General features: G+C 34.2%; 1 protein-coding gene across 2 annotated transcripts in view; it reads left to right on the top strand.

Annotated features, from left to right (window-relative positions):
• EDIL3 (EGF like repeats and discoidin domains 3) overlaps positions 1–18,396 on the top strand; it is a 358,208-nt gene that overhangs the window by 206,095 nt on the left and 133,717 nt on the right. For both annotated transcript variants that reach the window (XM_084881777.1, XM_084881776.1), the window contains one exon: positions 415–528. In XM_084881777.1, coding sequence (XP_084737903.1) covers positions 415–528 — 114 coding nt within the window. The remainder of the gene's footprint in view (positions 1–414; positions 529–18,396) is intronic.

The raw sequence follows: 18,396 nt of genomic DNA, 5'->3' as shown, positions 1-18,396 counted from the left end.
CGCATTCATCAAAGGCAAACTATTTAGAAACTAAAACATCTCTGTCAGTTAGAATTTTAATGAATTAAGATGAAATGAGACAGTGTTAATTGGCAGTTGTTGCTGCAGGGGAAGTTTCTAGATCTTCTAAGTGATACCAATTCATCTCTCCATCAGAGTTAATTTGTTTGATTTAATTCTAAGGAATACACTGACTATTTCCTTACACTATTCATATTTATATTTTTATTGAAGTGTAGTTTAGTTCTGTTGTTCTTTCACTTAGATTCTCAATTCCATTTGAACTTGATTTAATTTGATTGTTAAATCAATTTAAGCAGCATTTGTATAGTTGACTTATGATTCATACACAAAGCTAATCATTTTTTTCACCAATAACTACTTATTATGGTTTTTTTTTTCTGTTTTCCTTAGATATAAATGAATGTGAAGCTGAGCCTTGCAAAAATGGTGGAATATGTACAGACCTTGTTGCTAACTATTCCTGTGAGTGCCCAGGTGAATTCATGGGAAGAAATTGTCAATACAGTAAGTATTAGTATATATATATATACAAAGTTTTATTTGCATAGCCTGCATTTGTTATAGGAACCAAGTTGACATCAATATAGTTTACTTCAGAATTCATAATTTTTTGAAGTGGCATATTTAATATTTGTTGTTTAAATGTTATTAAATTCCAGGATAGATCTCAGTGCATGATGGGCACAGGAGTGGTCACCCTATGGTCTGAAAGTAGGGCAACAGATCCTCAAACCCCAAGTGTATCTCTCTCATCATTACTATTTTGGCTTTTGAGTGTGTGTATGACCTAAATTTTCAGCAGCGTTGGTTTAGACAATACAGTCAGCACACTATGCCCAGATAGCCTCTATCACAAGAAAAGGTAGAGGTAAAGGAGGATTCATGTTGAGTTGGACAATATATTAGTAGAAATTGTACACACATTTTTTCTTCTTGGAAACCTAAGCCAGTCTCGATATTATGGATCAAATGTTAGACCAATAATTTACCTGAAGTGTTAACAAAGAAGAACAAAGCACTCCTTTATTCCCATAAACAAACAAACAAAATACTAGGAAAAGATAGTAACAGATTTATAGTCTCATGGGAGGAGACCAGAATTGATATATATTAATGAGAACAATAATGATATAGTTCAATAATTATATATATATATATATATATATATATATATATATATATACACACACTTCATAGTACTACTTCTTTGATGTGTATGCTATTAGAGATCACAATACTATAGATATTCAGAAGGCAAATGCAAATTGGAATTCAGATGCAGAAACTGGCACCTAGGCTATGTGGTTGTCCAGGCTCTCACAGTTAGTGACAGAAACAGACATAATCTAGGATTAGGTCTTATGATTCCAAGTTCAGAATATTTTCCTCTAAATTGAGATATCTATTGATATGGAGTTTTGAACAAGATCAACACAAAAGCACACTACACCTCCTCTTTTATACACACTCCCCACACACACACATATATACTGCTGCTTTTTTTAGCCATAGTAACATTTTTATTTCTCACTTTCCTTCTCTTCCTTCCCTTTGACAATGGTAATTTATAAAACATAAAAAAGGAAAATTATTTAAGAGTTTCATTGGGTTGTATATATAATTAAAACGATGATCTAGGAATGCTCATTACCCTAGCTCCAAAATTTTTTTAATAGTGAAATTCTGAATATCAAAGAAATACCTTGGATTGGGGAAATTTTTTCTAAGCTTAAAAATCATTGGTGAAGGACAGTGAGCATGAGTTGATGAAGATGCTGCAGGCACTGATAGATGGAAAGAAAGAGTAAGCAGGTTGGTCATCGACAAATAGCCACCCAGCCAACTATCCTAGTGACCTTCCTACTAAGCATGTAACTAACCAGCCGTTAGATGAATTTAATTTCAACTGGTCCTTGGCCTACCCCAGGCACAGTTCTTGCACCCTTCTTTAACTTATATTTATGGGTCTTGAAAATATCTGCCCAGTCAGCACTGGAAGTTGTGTTAAAAAGCATCCGCCTAAGGGGCCTGAAAAAGAACACTTTGTTAATATGATGAAGAACAAAAATAGATGGTAGTCGACTATTTGACTTTGATGCAGCAAAAACAGAGATCTGGTGCCAGAATGAAGGGCTGTCAGGGAGCACTGGAACTTGGAAAGATCTTAAAACTATGCCTGGATAAGAGCATGTCCAGGTTTGGCAAGGCCACCCATAGGAGGGCTGGCAGGGGAGAAAGAAGATGAGACCTTCGAAGAATTGTTCAAGGGACATGTCATGAGAATCCTTCTTAGGTATGAGAGCCTCTCCATGGTGGTCAAACCCTCGCTATTTGAGTGACCTTAAGAAGTAGTGTCTGAAGTTATAGACAACCTCCTGGCCTGGGAAAGGAGGTCTAAGACTTGGAGTTATTTATATGGCCTTGCCTTCCCCCATTCTCTCTTCATACTGACCAAGGAGCAACTAGACACCAAGTTACTTGTTTGCATGTTGAAAATGAAAGGAGACCTGAATGTGAACTAGTCATTGAAACCAATAGCTAAAGCCTGCCCATCTTCCCATCAGAGACTTTTGCTGAGGTCACCACCTCTGAAAATACCTTAAAGAAGAAAGAACCTGATTGATTATGGAAGGATGTGTTGAAATAGACTTTGATAAGTGCCCCCAGTTTGTGCCTAATAGATTTCAGTCAATTTTTGATAGTGTGTTTACTGAAATTCCTTGGTTTTCTTTGACTTGGTTTTATATTCATATAATATTTATATTTAAATGCAGATTTCTCTTTGAACATAAATGTGATAGTGAGGTACTCCCCTTAATCCATCATATGCTCTGACATCCTCCCACATCCTCTCTCATCTCTGTGCCCCAGTAAAGAGAACACTTGTGGCACCCTTGTAAGAGTTGCAATAAATTAGGATTCTTACTCTTTGTATTGCCTGTTAGATGGCTCTGCCTTTTTCTGTGACTTCGTAGAGTTTTTAAAATTGAGAAATGAAGGTGCATTCTGCTCCAGTGTTGATTTAGTTCTCCACACTGAGAACTCTGGGCATTCACTCATGACAGTGCACCTAGAAACACCTGCAAGTTGTAGGTAGTGCCAGCTCTGAGCTGACCGAGGTGAGGATCTTCAGAGTTGACATGACATAGATTATAACCACTGTGCCAGCTTCCACTCTTTAGTGAGATGGATAAACCTTTTTCTGGGCTTTGTATCATGTCCCATAGGGACACCATTGGGTTGGCTTCTGCCTGCAATAATGGTAGAGAAGCCATTTGCTCAGGCTGCTTTTTCAGGAGGAAGAGGGAAGGGAGAAAGATAGAGAATAACTACTGGCTGGGTCAGAGGATACCCACACTGAAATGCTATTATCATTGTGTTTAAATTCAAACTGCCTTTAGTCTAATCGTGGGCTCCTGCACTCATATTTGCTATACTTGACATACTTTTTTCTTATTTTTAATGATGGATTAATTAAGTTCTCCTATATTTAAAGATGAAATCATTCTCAGAACCCCCCCCAAAAAAATCATAAATAATGGCAAATATTGCAAAGGAATACAATTGACTTGAACACTGAAATAGCTGTATAAAATAGTAAACAATAAACTGAGAAATATTTACAATATCTGTGAAAGGCACATAATACTTACCCTTAATTTATTGTTTCTCTCAGTTCAATAGAATTGACTATAATAGAAAAAACAGCAGCAAGAATATAAATAGAATCTTCTCACAAAAAAGTACTCTGGTATTTATATTATAGTAGTGCCTTTATTATTGTTTTTATAAGTATTATGATCTTTTTTAAAAAATAGACTTTAGAACTTTTATGAACTGGAAATGAGAAAAGTATTTTAAATATCTATTTAATGAGAGTACTTGATATGTGAAGAAAACACCGTGCACCACTCTGCTTCTACCTCTCACCATGTATCTCTACCCCTTTCTTTACTCAAGTGGAAAGCAAAAGATGAATGGCAGAAGCACATGGCAGTATTTGTCAACACAAAAGGATGAAGTCCTAAAGGGGAGCAGAGGCCAGCTGGCAAACGTTAGACAGAATATGGAAAAGACAAAGGGAGGGGAATGAGAGCTGTTAAGCCAGGGCTCCATGCTAGCTAATCATGAGGCTCCCTGGAAGCTCCAACACACACACACACACACACACACACACACACACACACACACACACACACACCACGTACACGCACACTCACTCCATAAGAAATTTGTCTTATGAGTAGAAAACGGTAAGGCAAAGGAGGTGACAAAACAGTTTTTTACAAACATAAAAGCTCCCAGGAGACATTACTTAAGAGAAATCCTTCCCGCCTTCTGCCCGTGTTACTTCCACGGTCTATTCCTAACCCAGCTCTCAGAGGGAACCTGTGAAACTGAGCCAGAGTGCATCATCTCTCAGCTCAGAATCTTCAACTCACTGCTGACCTCCGACAGTGAAAATTACAGTCCCATTCCAAGGCCTGCAGGACCGGCCTGGACTTCCAGCCTTCTCCCTCACCTCTCTGACCGCATCTCCTGGGAATTTGACTTTCTTATGCACTGCTCCTGCCTCTAGCAGGTTCAGGCACTCACCTGGCACATTCTTTCCCAGAGCATTTCCTTTTCTATTTCCTTTTTTCTATAATATTTGTATGAATACTCCCACACTTCCTTCAGGTTCTTGCATAACAGGCACCTCTTCCATGAGGCTTTCCCTGACCTCTCCACTTCCTTACCATAACACCCCAAAACACACACTCAACTCCTTCTCTGCTGTAGTTTTCTCCTTAGCATTAATCACTAACATATATTTTTACTTTTAAATTTTGTTTGTTGACTAATTCTCCAGTAGAGTATATCCTCTAGGAGGGGCAGATTTTTGCTGTTCCAATCACAACCACCTAGATAGAACTGGAAAATAAGTGCTTGACAGATATTTGCTAAATGAATGAATGAACCTAGCACTCTGATTTCTTCATGCATGGGAAAGATATCTGACATTTCAGTGCCTTCAACCACTATCAAGTTCTTTTTTTGCCCGACTTTCTATTTTTAAGTTGTATTATAAAGCTGCTTTTGCCAGAATAATAATATGTAAACTGGCATATTACAATAGTTGGTACTCACAAAATAATATTACAAGTTGAATTGTTTCCCTTTGACTTGATAGGACCTGTTATAATTATATTTTGCAATGTGGTTATGCAGATGGATTTATAATCAGAGAGATAAACAGGGAAGTTGTTTCTCTTTATATGCCAGTTCTGCATGCAGGCATTTTGATAAATGATCTTAAATCACTTCTTTATTTCTCAATTTCTCATCCATATCAATTAATCAATAGACATGTGAATGCAAGATGTTTATGTTGATTGCTACTTGAATAAATATTATATAAAAATCAAAGTGATTTATTTAATGTAATGTATATATTCAATTAATATAGCTATTCAGCACTTTATAAAGAATAAATTTATATCTAATTCTATCTGTTTTTAACATGGTGCTCAATTATGTGATAATAATAATAATATTATATAAATCATTTATTAAACATTTTCAATAATAGTATAATTATGTCAAATGTTAATAACAAATGTTTTAATACTTGGAAAAATATACCTCTAATAATTATGTTTATAAGTTGGTGAGGAGGGTAATATTATCATTTAAAGAGTTTCAATTTAGGTTTCTAAATAACCTATTTTTGAATTGGGCAGATTTCAGTTATTTTTTATGTTCATTTTTTATTCATTAACTGGGATTTGATTACATTTCACTATGTTATATTTTAATTAAAGTTACTTTTGATTGATATGTGAAAATCATCTTACTGTTCCCATAGTATTTATAATAGTATTCCAGCAATTGTTCTAATTAGAATTTTAATTTGTATTTTCTTGTTGCTTGTAAATGACACACACTCCAGTGTTCAGACAGCCCTTTTCATAAACAGCTTGCAAGGAAAATGCTGATGAACCGGAATGGGAACCTATTCTCAGAAGAACAGATATGCTGCGCCATGTGCATTTAACGGAACGTGGTGTTTAAGCTAAAGTACATGCAGTGGAAATTGATAGCACTTTAGTTAACTCATCTAAAAATAACTGGGATTGTTTTCATTTATTGGACTATGTGGCCCACAGTAGACATCTACAGTTCCCCCCTGGGTGTTTAAATGTAACATGATTAAGTTTCAGAAACAGTACTCAAATTCATTCCAGTGCCGCCGCTATTTGTGGAAATTAAGATAGTTTCCAAGGGAGCTCTCATAATGCAACATCCCCAAATTATTTTGCTGAAAAGTATTAAGACTTGTATGATTTCAGAGGGTTTTAATAAAAAATGAAAACTAAAATCTTCAGCTGAGGATAAAGTGGTGTCACCAAAGGTCAAAATTATCCAGGTTTTTTAAAATTTAATAAAGTAACCTAAATAAATCCACAACCCTTTCCTTTAAGAGTTCTATCTATAAAGTTAGATATATAGAACAAAGGCAATAATTCATGAGCATATATTTTGAAAACTATAAATATTGTCCTTGCTTCATTTTTTGAGCAGCTGTAACTATTTAGGCCTTTTTTACAAGTGAGCTAATATTTACAAATACACAGACATATACAATATATGCTATATAAGTGTCCATGTGCTCTTTCTTTTGATATCAGTGTTCACTGCCAAGTACATTTGTAAAACTGCAGTCTTAGTGAAAATTGATAAAATAAATTATGTGATATGTATTTTTCTATGCTCAACACTTCATTATTGCATTTGTAAAGTCAAATCTGCAAATAACTATAAACACTCAACTGTATCTTAATATGTTGCCACCAATTGTCATATGATAATGTTGATGTTATTTTAGACTTTTAACTTATCATGTGCCAAGCACTCTCCAAAGTACTTTAAATATTTATTCATTTAATCCTCTTAACCATCCTTTGTATTAAGCTTTATTTATCCCTGGCTCCATTTTACAGAGAAAACAGTTATGGAGCCATGAAATGATTTGCGTAGCTTCACATGGCTAGTGAACTAGAGCCTGGCCTTATCCCAGGCATTGCAGGGGCGTAATGACCTGGCCCATGTATGGTGACAGGAGCACTTGATTACACTGTGCACTTTAAGAACACTTGCACTTAAGAAAAATGTTTCAAAAGAGCATAGGCTTTGCATACATATAGAACTGGGGTCTCAACTCTGGGCTTTTTCTCTTTGGAACTCTATGTGTGAACAAATTAGTTGCTATTTCTAACCCTCACATTTCTTATCTGGATATGGAATTAGTAATACCATTTGTTTTACATGGATGGATAGATTAAAATTAATAGTATATATGAAGTACCTAGAAACATACCTAGGCCAATAAATGTAAATAAGTTAATAACTGCATAAATAAAAATAGACAAACATATATTTGAGTTATTTGAAAAGCCGATATTAATGAATCCCACTTTTTGTTATAAATTTATAAAATTTTAAATTTTTATTATATGCTCAACTTGCCTAACTATAGTGACTATGTACTTGAGAATAACTTGTGTAGAATTCAATTATAATGCTTCATAAGTGCATAACTTTAGGAAATACTGTGATATTAATATAATTTTTAAATAAAGAAATAATATTAATCGAACCAAAACCATTATAGGAAACGGGAGTTGCTTTGGTTTTTGAAAAATATTATATCACAATGTACTTCTGAATCACAAAGACCTCATATTATTTTTTAATCTATGTCTTTATGTTTGTAATTATCATAAGGTATCTCTGTTACTATTTGATCAAGTATTTTAATGAATGGTGAACAGAAACTAACCATGAAAAGACAATTATAGTATTTCCTTACCCTATTTAGACAGTCAATAATTACATATAGTTCTATACCATAAAACACTGAATTTCTACTCTTCTATATTCAGGTGTGACATAGTTAGAAAAGCAAAAAGATATTCTGATATTAAATAGTTTTTAATAAGAAGTATTTATAAGGAAATCAAAATTGAGATTACTGCCCACATAAATTTAATACAAAAATAAACAAGTCCAGTATGAATCTATTCGATTATATGATCAAATGAAGTAGTCACAAGTATTTATTGTTTTATTTTCTTAACATAATTATGTAGGGGGTTTTGAGAACATGAATGAATGAATGAGTTCATTCACCAAATTACATCAAAGAGTAGCCACCATCTACAGCTGGGGCAACATTGGTAATTAAAATAAATTCAGTTCTTACTCTCATGGAGTTTATAGAGTGTGAGATAGAAAAAAAGAATTGCTAAAAATCAAATTATAAAACAGGACGAGTGCCATGCATGATAAGAAGACAGAGCTGGGGCAGGGGTGCTGCTTCTGTTTGGGGATTTAAGGAAGTGACATTTGTGCTAAGAAAGACCAGAAGAATAGATAGTAGGTACCAAGCAAAAATCAAACAAGAAAACACAGAAAGCATGGTGGGAATGAGAATTTTAGAGAGGGACAATATGCTTAAGGATAAATAGATCCTTGGTCCATAGAATCTTAATATTTACTGGATAATTTGATTATTGCATAATCATAATGTGATAAGGTTTTTAGGATAATCATTTACTTACCTTTTAGGCCTTGACAATGTGGGATCCAGATCAGTCAATGAACTATGTATAGTGATGGATGTTACTAGACTAATTGTGGTGATTATTTCACAATAAAGGCAAATATATAAAAAAAAAAAAAAGACCACTTGATGGCAAGGAGTATTTATATATTAAAAAGCCACCTTATAAACTACTTTGATCTACAACCACAGACACGTTTAAAATACCAAAATACACTCTAACTTTTGTAAATCTATCAAGAAATCCAAGAAAAATAAAGAAAAGTAATCATTAACACTAATCTTATTTTCATGTAAGATAAAACATACCTGTTTTGTTTTAAAAATTTGAAATGGCATGCCTTTACAATGATTTTTGTCTTTAAAAGCATCGCCTAACTAAGATTACTTTCCTTAAATACATACAATAGCATTAATCCTGAACACCAATAGGACAGAAGGACAGCTTACCTCAGGCTGCCACCTTTTGTGAATATAGTATAAATAAATAGACTCTGAATTGATGAAAGTTTTATATTCATGGTTGATTGTACATAGTGTTACCCTGTTTCCCGAAAAATAAGACAGTGTCATATTAATTTCTGCTCCCAAAGATGCGCTAGGTCTTATTTTCAGGGGATGTCTTATTTTTCCATGAAGAAGAATACGGTACACATTTATTGTTAAATGAAAATAAAGGAAATTTATTACCTGCATACGGTATGGTAGTATGGTAGTCGTCAACACAAACCAGACAAACTGAATCCTACAGTATCAAGAATTTACTCATTTATACAATGACAATCATGTCATCATCTTCTGGAACATCATCATAACAATCCAATTCCTGAATTTCCTGGTGAATTTCTTGTGACTCCATTTCCTTCAGAATCAGTGGACCAAATCTCTCATGTTTAGCCTAGGGGGGCCTTATTTTCAGGGGGATGCCTTATATTTCACTAAGAAGGAAACCTGTAGGTAGGTCTTATTTTCAGAGGATGTCTTATTTTTGGGGAAACACAGTAATTCCAAGGTTCACAATATTTAGAATAGGCCCACAAATATACCCAGATATAAATGGAAACAATCATAACTATAAATATTTGAGAATAGATACTGATAATAACAATTTTACACATTCTTTTTAAATACAAAATCAGTTTATCGAAACAAATAAACAGAATACTTAGCAACTTTATCAATAGCCTTCAAGGGAGAAAATGATTTCAGCATTGCAGCAGAAGGAGGTCTTTGCAACAATAAATGCAAAAAAAATTTGACTCAATGACAAAACCAAATTGGATTTTCTGTATCTGACACAGAAGATCCATCTTCAATCAGATGCCTCTGGGTATATTTTTCCAAATGTTGCCCAGCATTTTTGTACAGACATATTACACTTTAAAAGTTACCCACCATACCTTAAAGTGATAATCTAATAAAGGAAAGACAGAAAAAATATCAGCAAAATTCCCAAATAGACCCCTAGGACTTGCTAAATGCCTCTAACAAATTGAATCAAATTCTCATTACCTGACAGTTTGTTATTTGATTGCAAATAATTACTGAAACATCCAGTAAAACCTTCTTGATTTCCAAATTATTAATTCCCGTTATGTTTTAAACTGCAAATGTTCAGGGATTAAAATTTAGTCTTGCATTTATTCTCCAGGCTAAAACTCTACTACATATTTCCTATTTCAAAGACAAAGAAAGATGAAGCAGGCAGGGAGAAGGGGAGTTTGGGAACCGGATAGGATAACTTGATATCACCCTCATAAAATTTAAAATTGTAGGGCATGATTGGAAAAATATCTCTCAACCTTTAAAAAATGGAGATGAGATAACCCAATTACAATATGTATAATATAGAAAAACAAAAATTTGTCTTTAAGGAAACTATTAGAAAAGAAGTCACCCTAAGACTTTATTGGGAACATGGTTATGATATATTATCTGGGTCAGTAATTAATTATCCTTTGCACATGTTTACATAGCATTGTGGGGTATTTAGGTGAACTTTTGGATCTGAATATCAAGTGAAGCTGAAAATTGTTATTTCCTAATGTGGATGCTATAGGTGCAAACCACAGTGGTTTCTGCCTTTATCTAATCCACTGAGCAGCACAGATAAATGCTTTTCTCACATATAAGAAAAGAAAGAATATAAATGGTTTCTGATCTTTTGCTAAATGTGCATGATTTTTAATGATTTCCTGAAAGCCCAAGGATTTGAAATAGTTGCAATAAAATCTTACTGGCCCCCCTGGAGATAAGTGGGGTAGTGCCCCTTGCTGCATTTTGCAATCCTTGCAACTGACTTGGAAGCAATAGCTTCCAGTCTCATGGGAGACAGAGGGCCATGTGCATGGATGGGGTTTCATCTTCAGAGCAATCTTCTTCCACCCAAGGATAGGGTCACAACAATGCTCCTTCCTGCATAGGCACCTTGAATTGTATGTGCATCTGGCACGTGCTGCTAAGGTAGTACAGATAGTTCAGCTAGACATTAAAATGCAAGTGCTAGCTCAGCAAAGCACTGGCGGTAAAGAGATTTGGATTTAGGGATCAGATGAGAATGGTGAAGTGGTAAGATTGAATGTTAATGCCAAGGGAGAGAAGCATTAGATTGTTAAAGATAGAATTTAAGGCAAGTAAAGAACTTGCATCTGCAAAGATACAAAAAATAAATAAATAAAAAATAAATAACCTAAAAGAGTAATCAGAGAAATAGAGAATAAAGACTTAAAGCAAGAGAAAAAATATTTCAAAACAGAAGCTGGTCAAGGAAATGAATCGCTAAAGAATACATTTTGAACTTGGAGTCTCAAACCTTTGAGACTAAGTAATTGCAGTGGGTGGTTGAAGAGCAACCAGCCTGTAGCCATTTCAGACTGAGCAGCTTCTGAGGAAGAAATAACAGCCACAGACCGCCCTTCTCAGGTTATGGTGCACTCTACTTTGAGCGTACCTTAAACCCCAAAGAGCCATTAAAATGGCCAAGGACCTAAAAATAAATTCCATAATAGTTACCTTAATAGCTTTATCTGGTCAATAATACACATACTTTATAGAGCTCCAAAGGGAATGGACACATAAAGTACCCAACTTAAAAATAAATTGAACTTGAGGAATATGATTCTATAAAAAGAAGTCGAACCAGAGCAAAGTCAATAAATTCGATACTAAAATTCAAGGAAAACAGGAGCAGGGACAGAAAATAAACTATTCTGACAAGAAGTGGATAGAACTATAGTTATATAAGGGAGCCTATAAATACTCGGCACTATTATCTAACTACAAAACACCCAGAAAATGTAACCGCAGCTCTTAGCTCCAGGAAACCCAAGGACATCTGTGGTGGTGTCTCCAAAACGAAATTCACTTTATGTTCTCTCTGGTACACTCACTCCAGCAAGCACACAATTTTGTAACCATCCATAAAATGACTATTTGGCATATAAATATCACCACATATCCACTCAGCAGTAACTTAATTATGCCATTTTCTTTCCCATTAGAATTAATTCTGAATTCTGCCATTGTTAATAGTTTCAGTTTAACAGAACATGAGCACCTTGCAACAGGGATTAACATAATGACTTTCTCAGTCCCACCCTTTAACTACTTAACATAAAATTTTAACCTAAGGTACAGGACCTGAAGGGATGGGTGGATAGAAACCAAGGGGTCTGTATCCTTTGATGAAAAAAAAAATAATATGCTTATTTTTACTAATGGCTACCTAAAAATTAGAATTACAAAGGTGGACAAAAGTGAGTCATAGTATTAGCAGTACCAATGGCTATCATTAATAGAAACCACAGATATTCTCATTCCACATGATACATATGTGGAAACATAATTCACACTTTTCACTAATGTGAAACTATAGTGGAATAACTATTGTTTAATATGTTTATAGAGGACACTTATTACGATATCACACATTTTAAAGTATTTTGATAATTATGTTTTGCTTCTGTTAAAAGCTTCATCAGACTGATAAAAGTATCCATAGCATAGAAAAGGTTCAGAATCCTGAGTTAACAGCTTATTGGTTTCAAAAGATATTTTTTCCTTCTGTATAATATGGATGAAGCTTTGAAAATTAAAGATATAAATGAGCCATTTTCATGGAATGTCTATTCCTGGACTTTCTGCTGAGTACTGCTCTCTAGCTCCATGTGTAAAAAATATAAGTACCATTGCAGATGATTCTCGTAAGCTACATTTTTATCATGGGTTTGCAGAGGAGTATCAGTAGGGTTGTGTTTATGAACCCATTGCTGCTTCCCACCAACAGTACATGTTTAGAAAGTTTATATCGTACAGTGAGGTGACATAGTCTAAGTTACCAATAGACACTAACTTGTATTTAAAGACCAGGGGAGATAAATGTACCATTATTAATAGTTTAAGTTCAACACAACATGAGCACTTTCTGTGAACCCATTTTTTTTTTCAATCTTGTAATTATCCCTCAAATGTTTGCTTCTTATATGACCTAAAAGAAGGAATTTTGTCATTCTGGTTTACTATACCAGCTGTAGGTTTGCTTAATTGTAGTGCATTTGGTTATGCCAGGAATATGGGAATAAGAAATTGTTAAAGTGAATAAAAGTACCCTTAAGAGAAAAATAAACATAAATCATATATATCTTCTCATTTCTAAAATACCTTCTTTTTATTTGAACATACCAATGTCTCTGAAAGTATGAGGTATCTTCAATTCCTACAATGATATTCACAATGATACACAATAATGGGGCCTTTGTCTCACTGAAGTCTGTTAACAATAACACAGACATTTACGTAACATGACCATTCCAAAAATTGTACTGCCAGCAGGCATTTATATCTAGGCTAAGCCATTCAAGTAATTATTTTTAGACATATAGAATAAAAGTATAGATTAGTGCTAAAGAAAGTAGTGCATAAATTCAGGTTGTCCAGTTGTATTTCCCTTAGGGGGTATGAATACTTTACAATTATTTATGTCAGGCCAGATCTATAGAAGCCCATGTGTTTTCCCAAATATTATCCTACACAAATGTGGACATGTGTTTAGAATAATTTAAAACTAATAAGATTATTATGCAGCATTTCAAAAACACACACACACACCTACCTTATTTGAAAAGTAGCTCAGTTATCATAGGCACAATTACCCATCATGTAGTTCTTAGTGAGCATCTCTATGCCACTTAGCAACAGGTGACAGCATCTCTAATTGTCCACTTAGAAAACTGTTGACATTTCACGTGCTTTGAATGACCCTTTGGTTTTTTTAAACATTTTTTTCTTAGTACAAAAGTAATGTATAGTATATCTAAAAAAGAACATTTAGAAAACACAACATTAATGTTTTAATTTCTCTTTTTAAATGGAACTTAACTCCATCACATGCAGCACACTACCAAAAGGCTATGCCTATAACATTTATTTCTTGTTACTTTATTCTTTCTAGTGTCTGTCTTCTGTGTGTCTAGTTGTCCAAATCCAATTTCAGATCTAAAGTTGTTTTTTTAAGAATAAACATTCTCTTCAATGTATTTTTTTCCTTGTCTCTGGAATACCTAAAATCTCTGCTTAGACGAATTGGACATTTGACATCAATGGGCATTTGAATGGCCAAGATGTACTTGAGTATAGTAAGAATTATTTAGAGAGAGAGAGACAGAGACCAGGGAGGTGTGCCCCTTTATCAGTTTGATTAACATAAAACAATGGAAAGTAGATTATCATTTATTTAAACATCATGAACAGACCAATATATACATTTAATTCAAATTTAAACTGAATTTTTCAGCCGGGACCGGTTTGGCTCAATGGATAGAGCATCGGCTTGGGGACTGAAAGGTCCCGGGTTCGATTCCTGTCAAGGGCATGTACCTTGGTTGCGGGCACATCCCCAGTAGGGGGTGTGCAAGAGGCAGCTGATCGATGACTCTCTCATCGATGTTTCTAACTCTCTATCTCTCTCCCTTCCTCTCTGTATAAAATAAATAAATAAATAAATAAATAAATAAATAAATAAATAAATAAAAATAAACTGAATTTTTCAAAATAAAAATATCAGAAAGATTTCATAGGGTTGGTCTTACACTTAACAGCAGAGAAGTGAAAAGGAGTTACTGATTTATATTTTATTCACAATTTCTCTATTCCCAACAATATAATAGTACTTCTAGTTCTGAAACAACAGGAGCTAACTAGTCAAGGCTGCTTTACTAGTAGAGTGGATTTTTTTTTCTTTCTATTCCACCTTAACCAGAGAATATTAAAATAAGTTAAAACTTGCAAATATCATGTTGGAGTTGATAACTGATGTTATTAATTAGTCATGCTTATGAGAAATGGGAGTTAAAACTGAATTTCAAAGTGATTGCAAGGTATGTAGAGTCAACATAATCAATACATTTATTTATGTTTACTTTTAAATCTGTTAGCATAGGCAATTATCTTAAATTTACATTAATGTGAATATGATATACTGGGGAAATCCAAGTTCATATGCATGAATGCTTAATTTGTGTTTCCTATTTGTGTTAGGATTATTGTGCACCTATAATACAATGCTATTGGAAAAAAAAATTAATAGCAACCACAAAAACAATCCTGGGTTAGATAAATGTTCTTTTTTAAAAATATATTTTATTGATTTTTTACAGAGAGGAAGGGGGAGGGATAGATAGTTTGAAACACCGATGAGAGAGAAACATCAATCAGCTGCCTCTTGCACACCCCCTACTGGGGATGTGCCAGCAACCAAGGTACATGATGTCCTTGACCAGAATCAAACCTGGGACCCCTCAGTCCGCAGGCCAATGCTCAACGAGCGAAACGTGGGCTAGATGCAAAGTTCTTGATAAATTAATAATAAACATTTGGGAAATTATCTACAATATAAACTCTTTACTTTTGTATTCTAAATTAGACAAATGTGATATGTACCCAGATGCTAATTTTATGTTTAAAAATGTTAACATTGAAAACCAGTGTTTCCACACTTTATGCTGAAGCATTTTGTTAAACTGAGAAGGATGGCCTGTGCCTAGTTGGCACTTTTAAAAGTGAACATTTGAAATGTTCTTATTTTGCAAAGAGAAAATAAACGGAAAAAGAGAGAAAAATTAAAGCTGGAGAAATCATTAAGGCCATTCATCACAGTCATTTTCTATAGGCCTCTAGTTATAAAATGATGCTAACTTGATTTAAGTATTTTGTTCAGTGCTGTCCTACATATCATGGTAATGGAAATATCTTTTGCTAAATATAATATATAGAAGACCTCAAGTTACTGCAAATTATGCATTCTAACTTAATAGATATTCTAGGTCATTTAGATCAGAATATTAAAATCTTCTATGTATGAAGATGTTAACACTTATTTTTAGAAACATTTTACCTATTTTAAAGCTCAGAGTACTTGAAAAATATGTTTATTGTATGTAATTAGAATCTGTTTAGAACTACAATTGCATATTATATTTATACGAAGCTCTGAATTGATCAGGTAATGTGTCCATTGTCATACGCCTTTTAAAAAATTGTTCACATAGTGACAAAATATTTGGGGATATTTTCAGTTACTAGGCTCAGTATACTTTGTCTTATTTTCAAAAGATCAAAATCAGATGAATTTATTTTATGAAGTGAATTTGAAAGTGACTTCCTTTCATAATAATGTGAAAACAAATTGATTCTAAACTAATGCTGAATTGTGTGTGTGTGGGTATCAATGTAAGTATATCTGATATGTAGAAGCCTGTCAATACACACATTTATGCTAACTTTTCTTGAATATACATAAATAAAAATAATAGGACAGACAACTTAAAAAAAAAAAAGAAATTAGTTTCTGCTAAACTACTACCAGCTAATCATCATTTCAAACCTTAAAAGACTAAGGACTGAAATGTTTGTTAGGCCTCTGCCTTGCACAGAGAAGTTCAAATATATATTTGTTAAATGTTGAATGAATATCAGTGTTATTTTCTTAATTCAATTTACAAGCTGTGGTAGAAACACAGATGAAGATGAGCACAACCTGACTCACATTGCTACTCTTTCTACACTAATAAAAGAGAAACATGCAAATTGACCACCCCTCTGCTCTGCCCACCAGACAATCAGGAGTCAGTATGCAAATTAACCTAACAAAGATGGTGGTTAATTTGCATATGCAGGCATGGAGCAAAGACTGAAAACAGCACTGCAAAAGGGAGCAAAGTGGAGAAGGAGCGAGGCTGCAGAGAAAGGAGGGAGCGAGGCAGCAGAGACAGGAGGGAGTGAGGCAGTAGAGACTGGAAGGAGAATGAGGTAGGGGACACTGGAGGGAGGGAAGCAGCAGGGAAGGGAGCTAAGCCCCCCTGGAAGCCCTTCACTCCAGCCACAGGAAGCCCTATTCTTGCAGGAATAGGCCCAAGGAAGCCCTATTCTTGCAAGAATCTTCCTGCAACTGGCCTCTAGTACCTTTATAAACATGGTGACCAAATGTCCTTCTTGTCATTTTTTACTAGGTCCCCACCTTGCTTAAGTCATACACAGTAAACAGAATGCCCCCAGCATATCATATTATAATACTTATCAGGACATTTTGGTAATACCCTGTTTCCCCAAAAATAAGACAGTGTCGTATATTATTTTTTTCTCCCAAAGTTGTGCTAGGTCTTATTTTTCAGGGGATGTCTTATCTTTCCATGCGCCAGGTCTTATTTTCGGAGGATGTTTTATTTTCGGGGAAACACGGTAGATATATCTAGGCCACATCCTGGCTCTGTGACTTTAGGGAAACTATCAATACTTAACCTCTCTGAGTCTCAGATGCTTCAATTAAAATTGGAAATAAACCTATTCCAGGGGTTATTTTGAGGCTTAAATCTTTGGCATATTTTCTTTGTAACAAATAAGTGCAGGCTTCAATTTTACTCTTCAGAAATGTCTGTGAGAGAAAATAAAGATTCATACCTTCAGAGCAGAGAAGTTTCTTTATTTTTCTTTCTGTATATGACACTTCCTAAGACAGTACACTGTCTTAGGAAGTGCATAATAACAGTATTATGCACTGTTTTCTTATATCTCAATATAAGATCTGAAAAAGAGTCAGCTAGGAGCTAAGTGGCATTTCATGATTTTCCTTCCACTACATCCCCTTTATGCCCTTGGAAATCTGAAAGAGTGAATATCAACATTTTTCTCACATTGATTGGAAAAATAAGTCATAATGAATCAGAAAGGTTATGCTGAAGATATGGGAAGCAGGTATTATTCAATTTGGGTGGAAATGGTTTGTTACTTTACTCTCAGTTATAGACTTGAGGAAATGAAATTTCTTTGATTATTGCAATGAAATTGCCGCCAGCTAAAACTTCATCTCCATCTAACCTAAAGATAGGATTACTCAGATATTAAATTGGGAAAGAAACTTGGTTATAAAGGCGATTCTCAGAGTTGTAATCTGGTTTTTCAAAGAGTTAATATGAGATTTTCCATAGGAGATCCCTATTTTGTGCCACAATGAGGAAAAGTGCCTGCCAGACACAGACCAATTTTAAAAACAGATTATTTAATTAGTGATTTTTATTTCCAGTGAGTCTGAAATATACTGTAGTTTATATTTCCCCCAGGCAGAGATTTATCCAACAGTCTGAATGCTTTGGCGACAGAAATACCTGATGATGAATATGATAATAAGGACATGCCAAGTGAATGACCTTTAGAATCATTTTTAGTAACTTTTCATGACTAATAACTGTGCTTGTGTTTGTATTTTAATTTTTATT

This window comes from Pipistrellus hanaki (assembly GCF_964339955.1).
Source record: "Pipistrellus hanaki genome assembly, chromosome: 4".
Taxonomy (NCBI): Eukaryota; Metazoa; Chordata; class Mammalia; order Chiroptera; family Vespertilionidae; genus Pipistrellus; species Pipistrellus hanaki.
The sequence above is the reverse complement of the archived record's forward strand: the minus strand, read 5'-3'. Positions and strand labels throughout refer to the sequence as shown.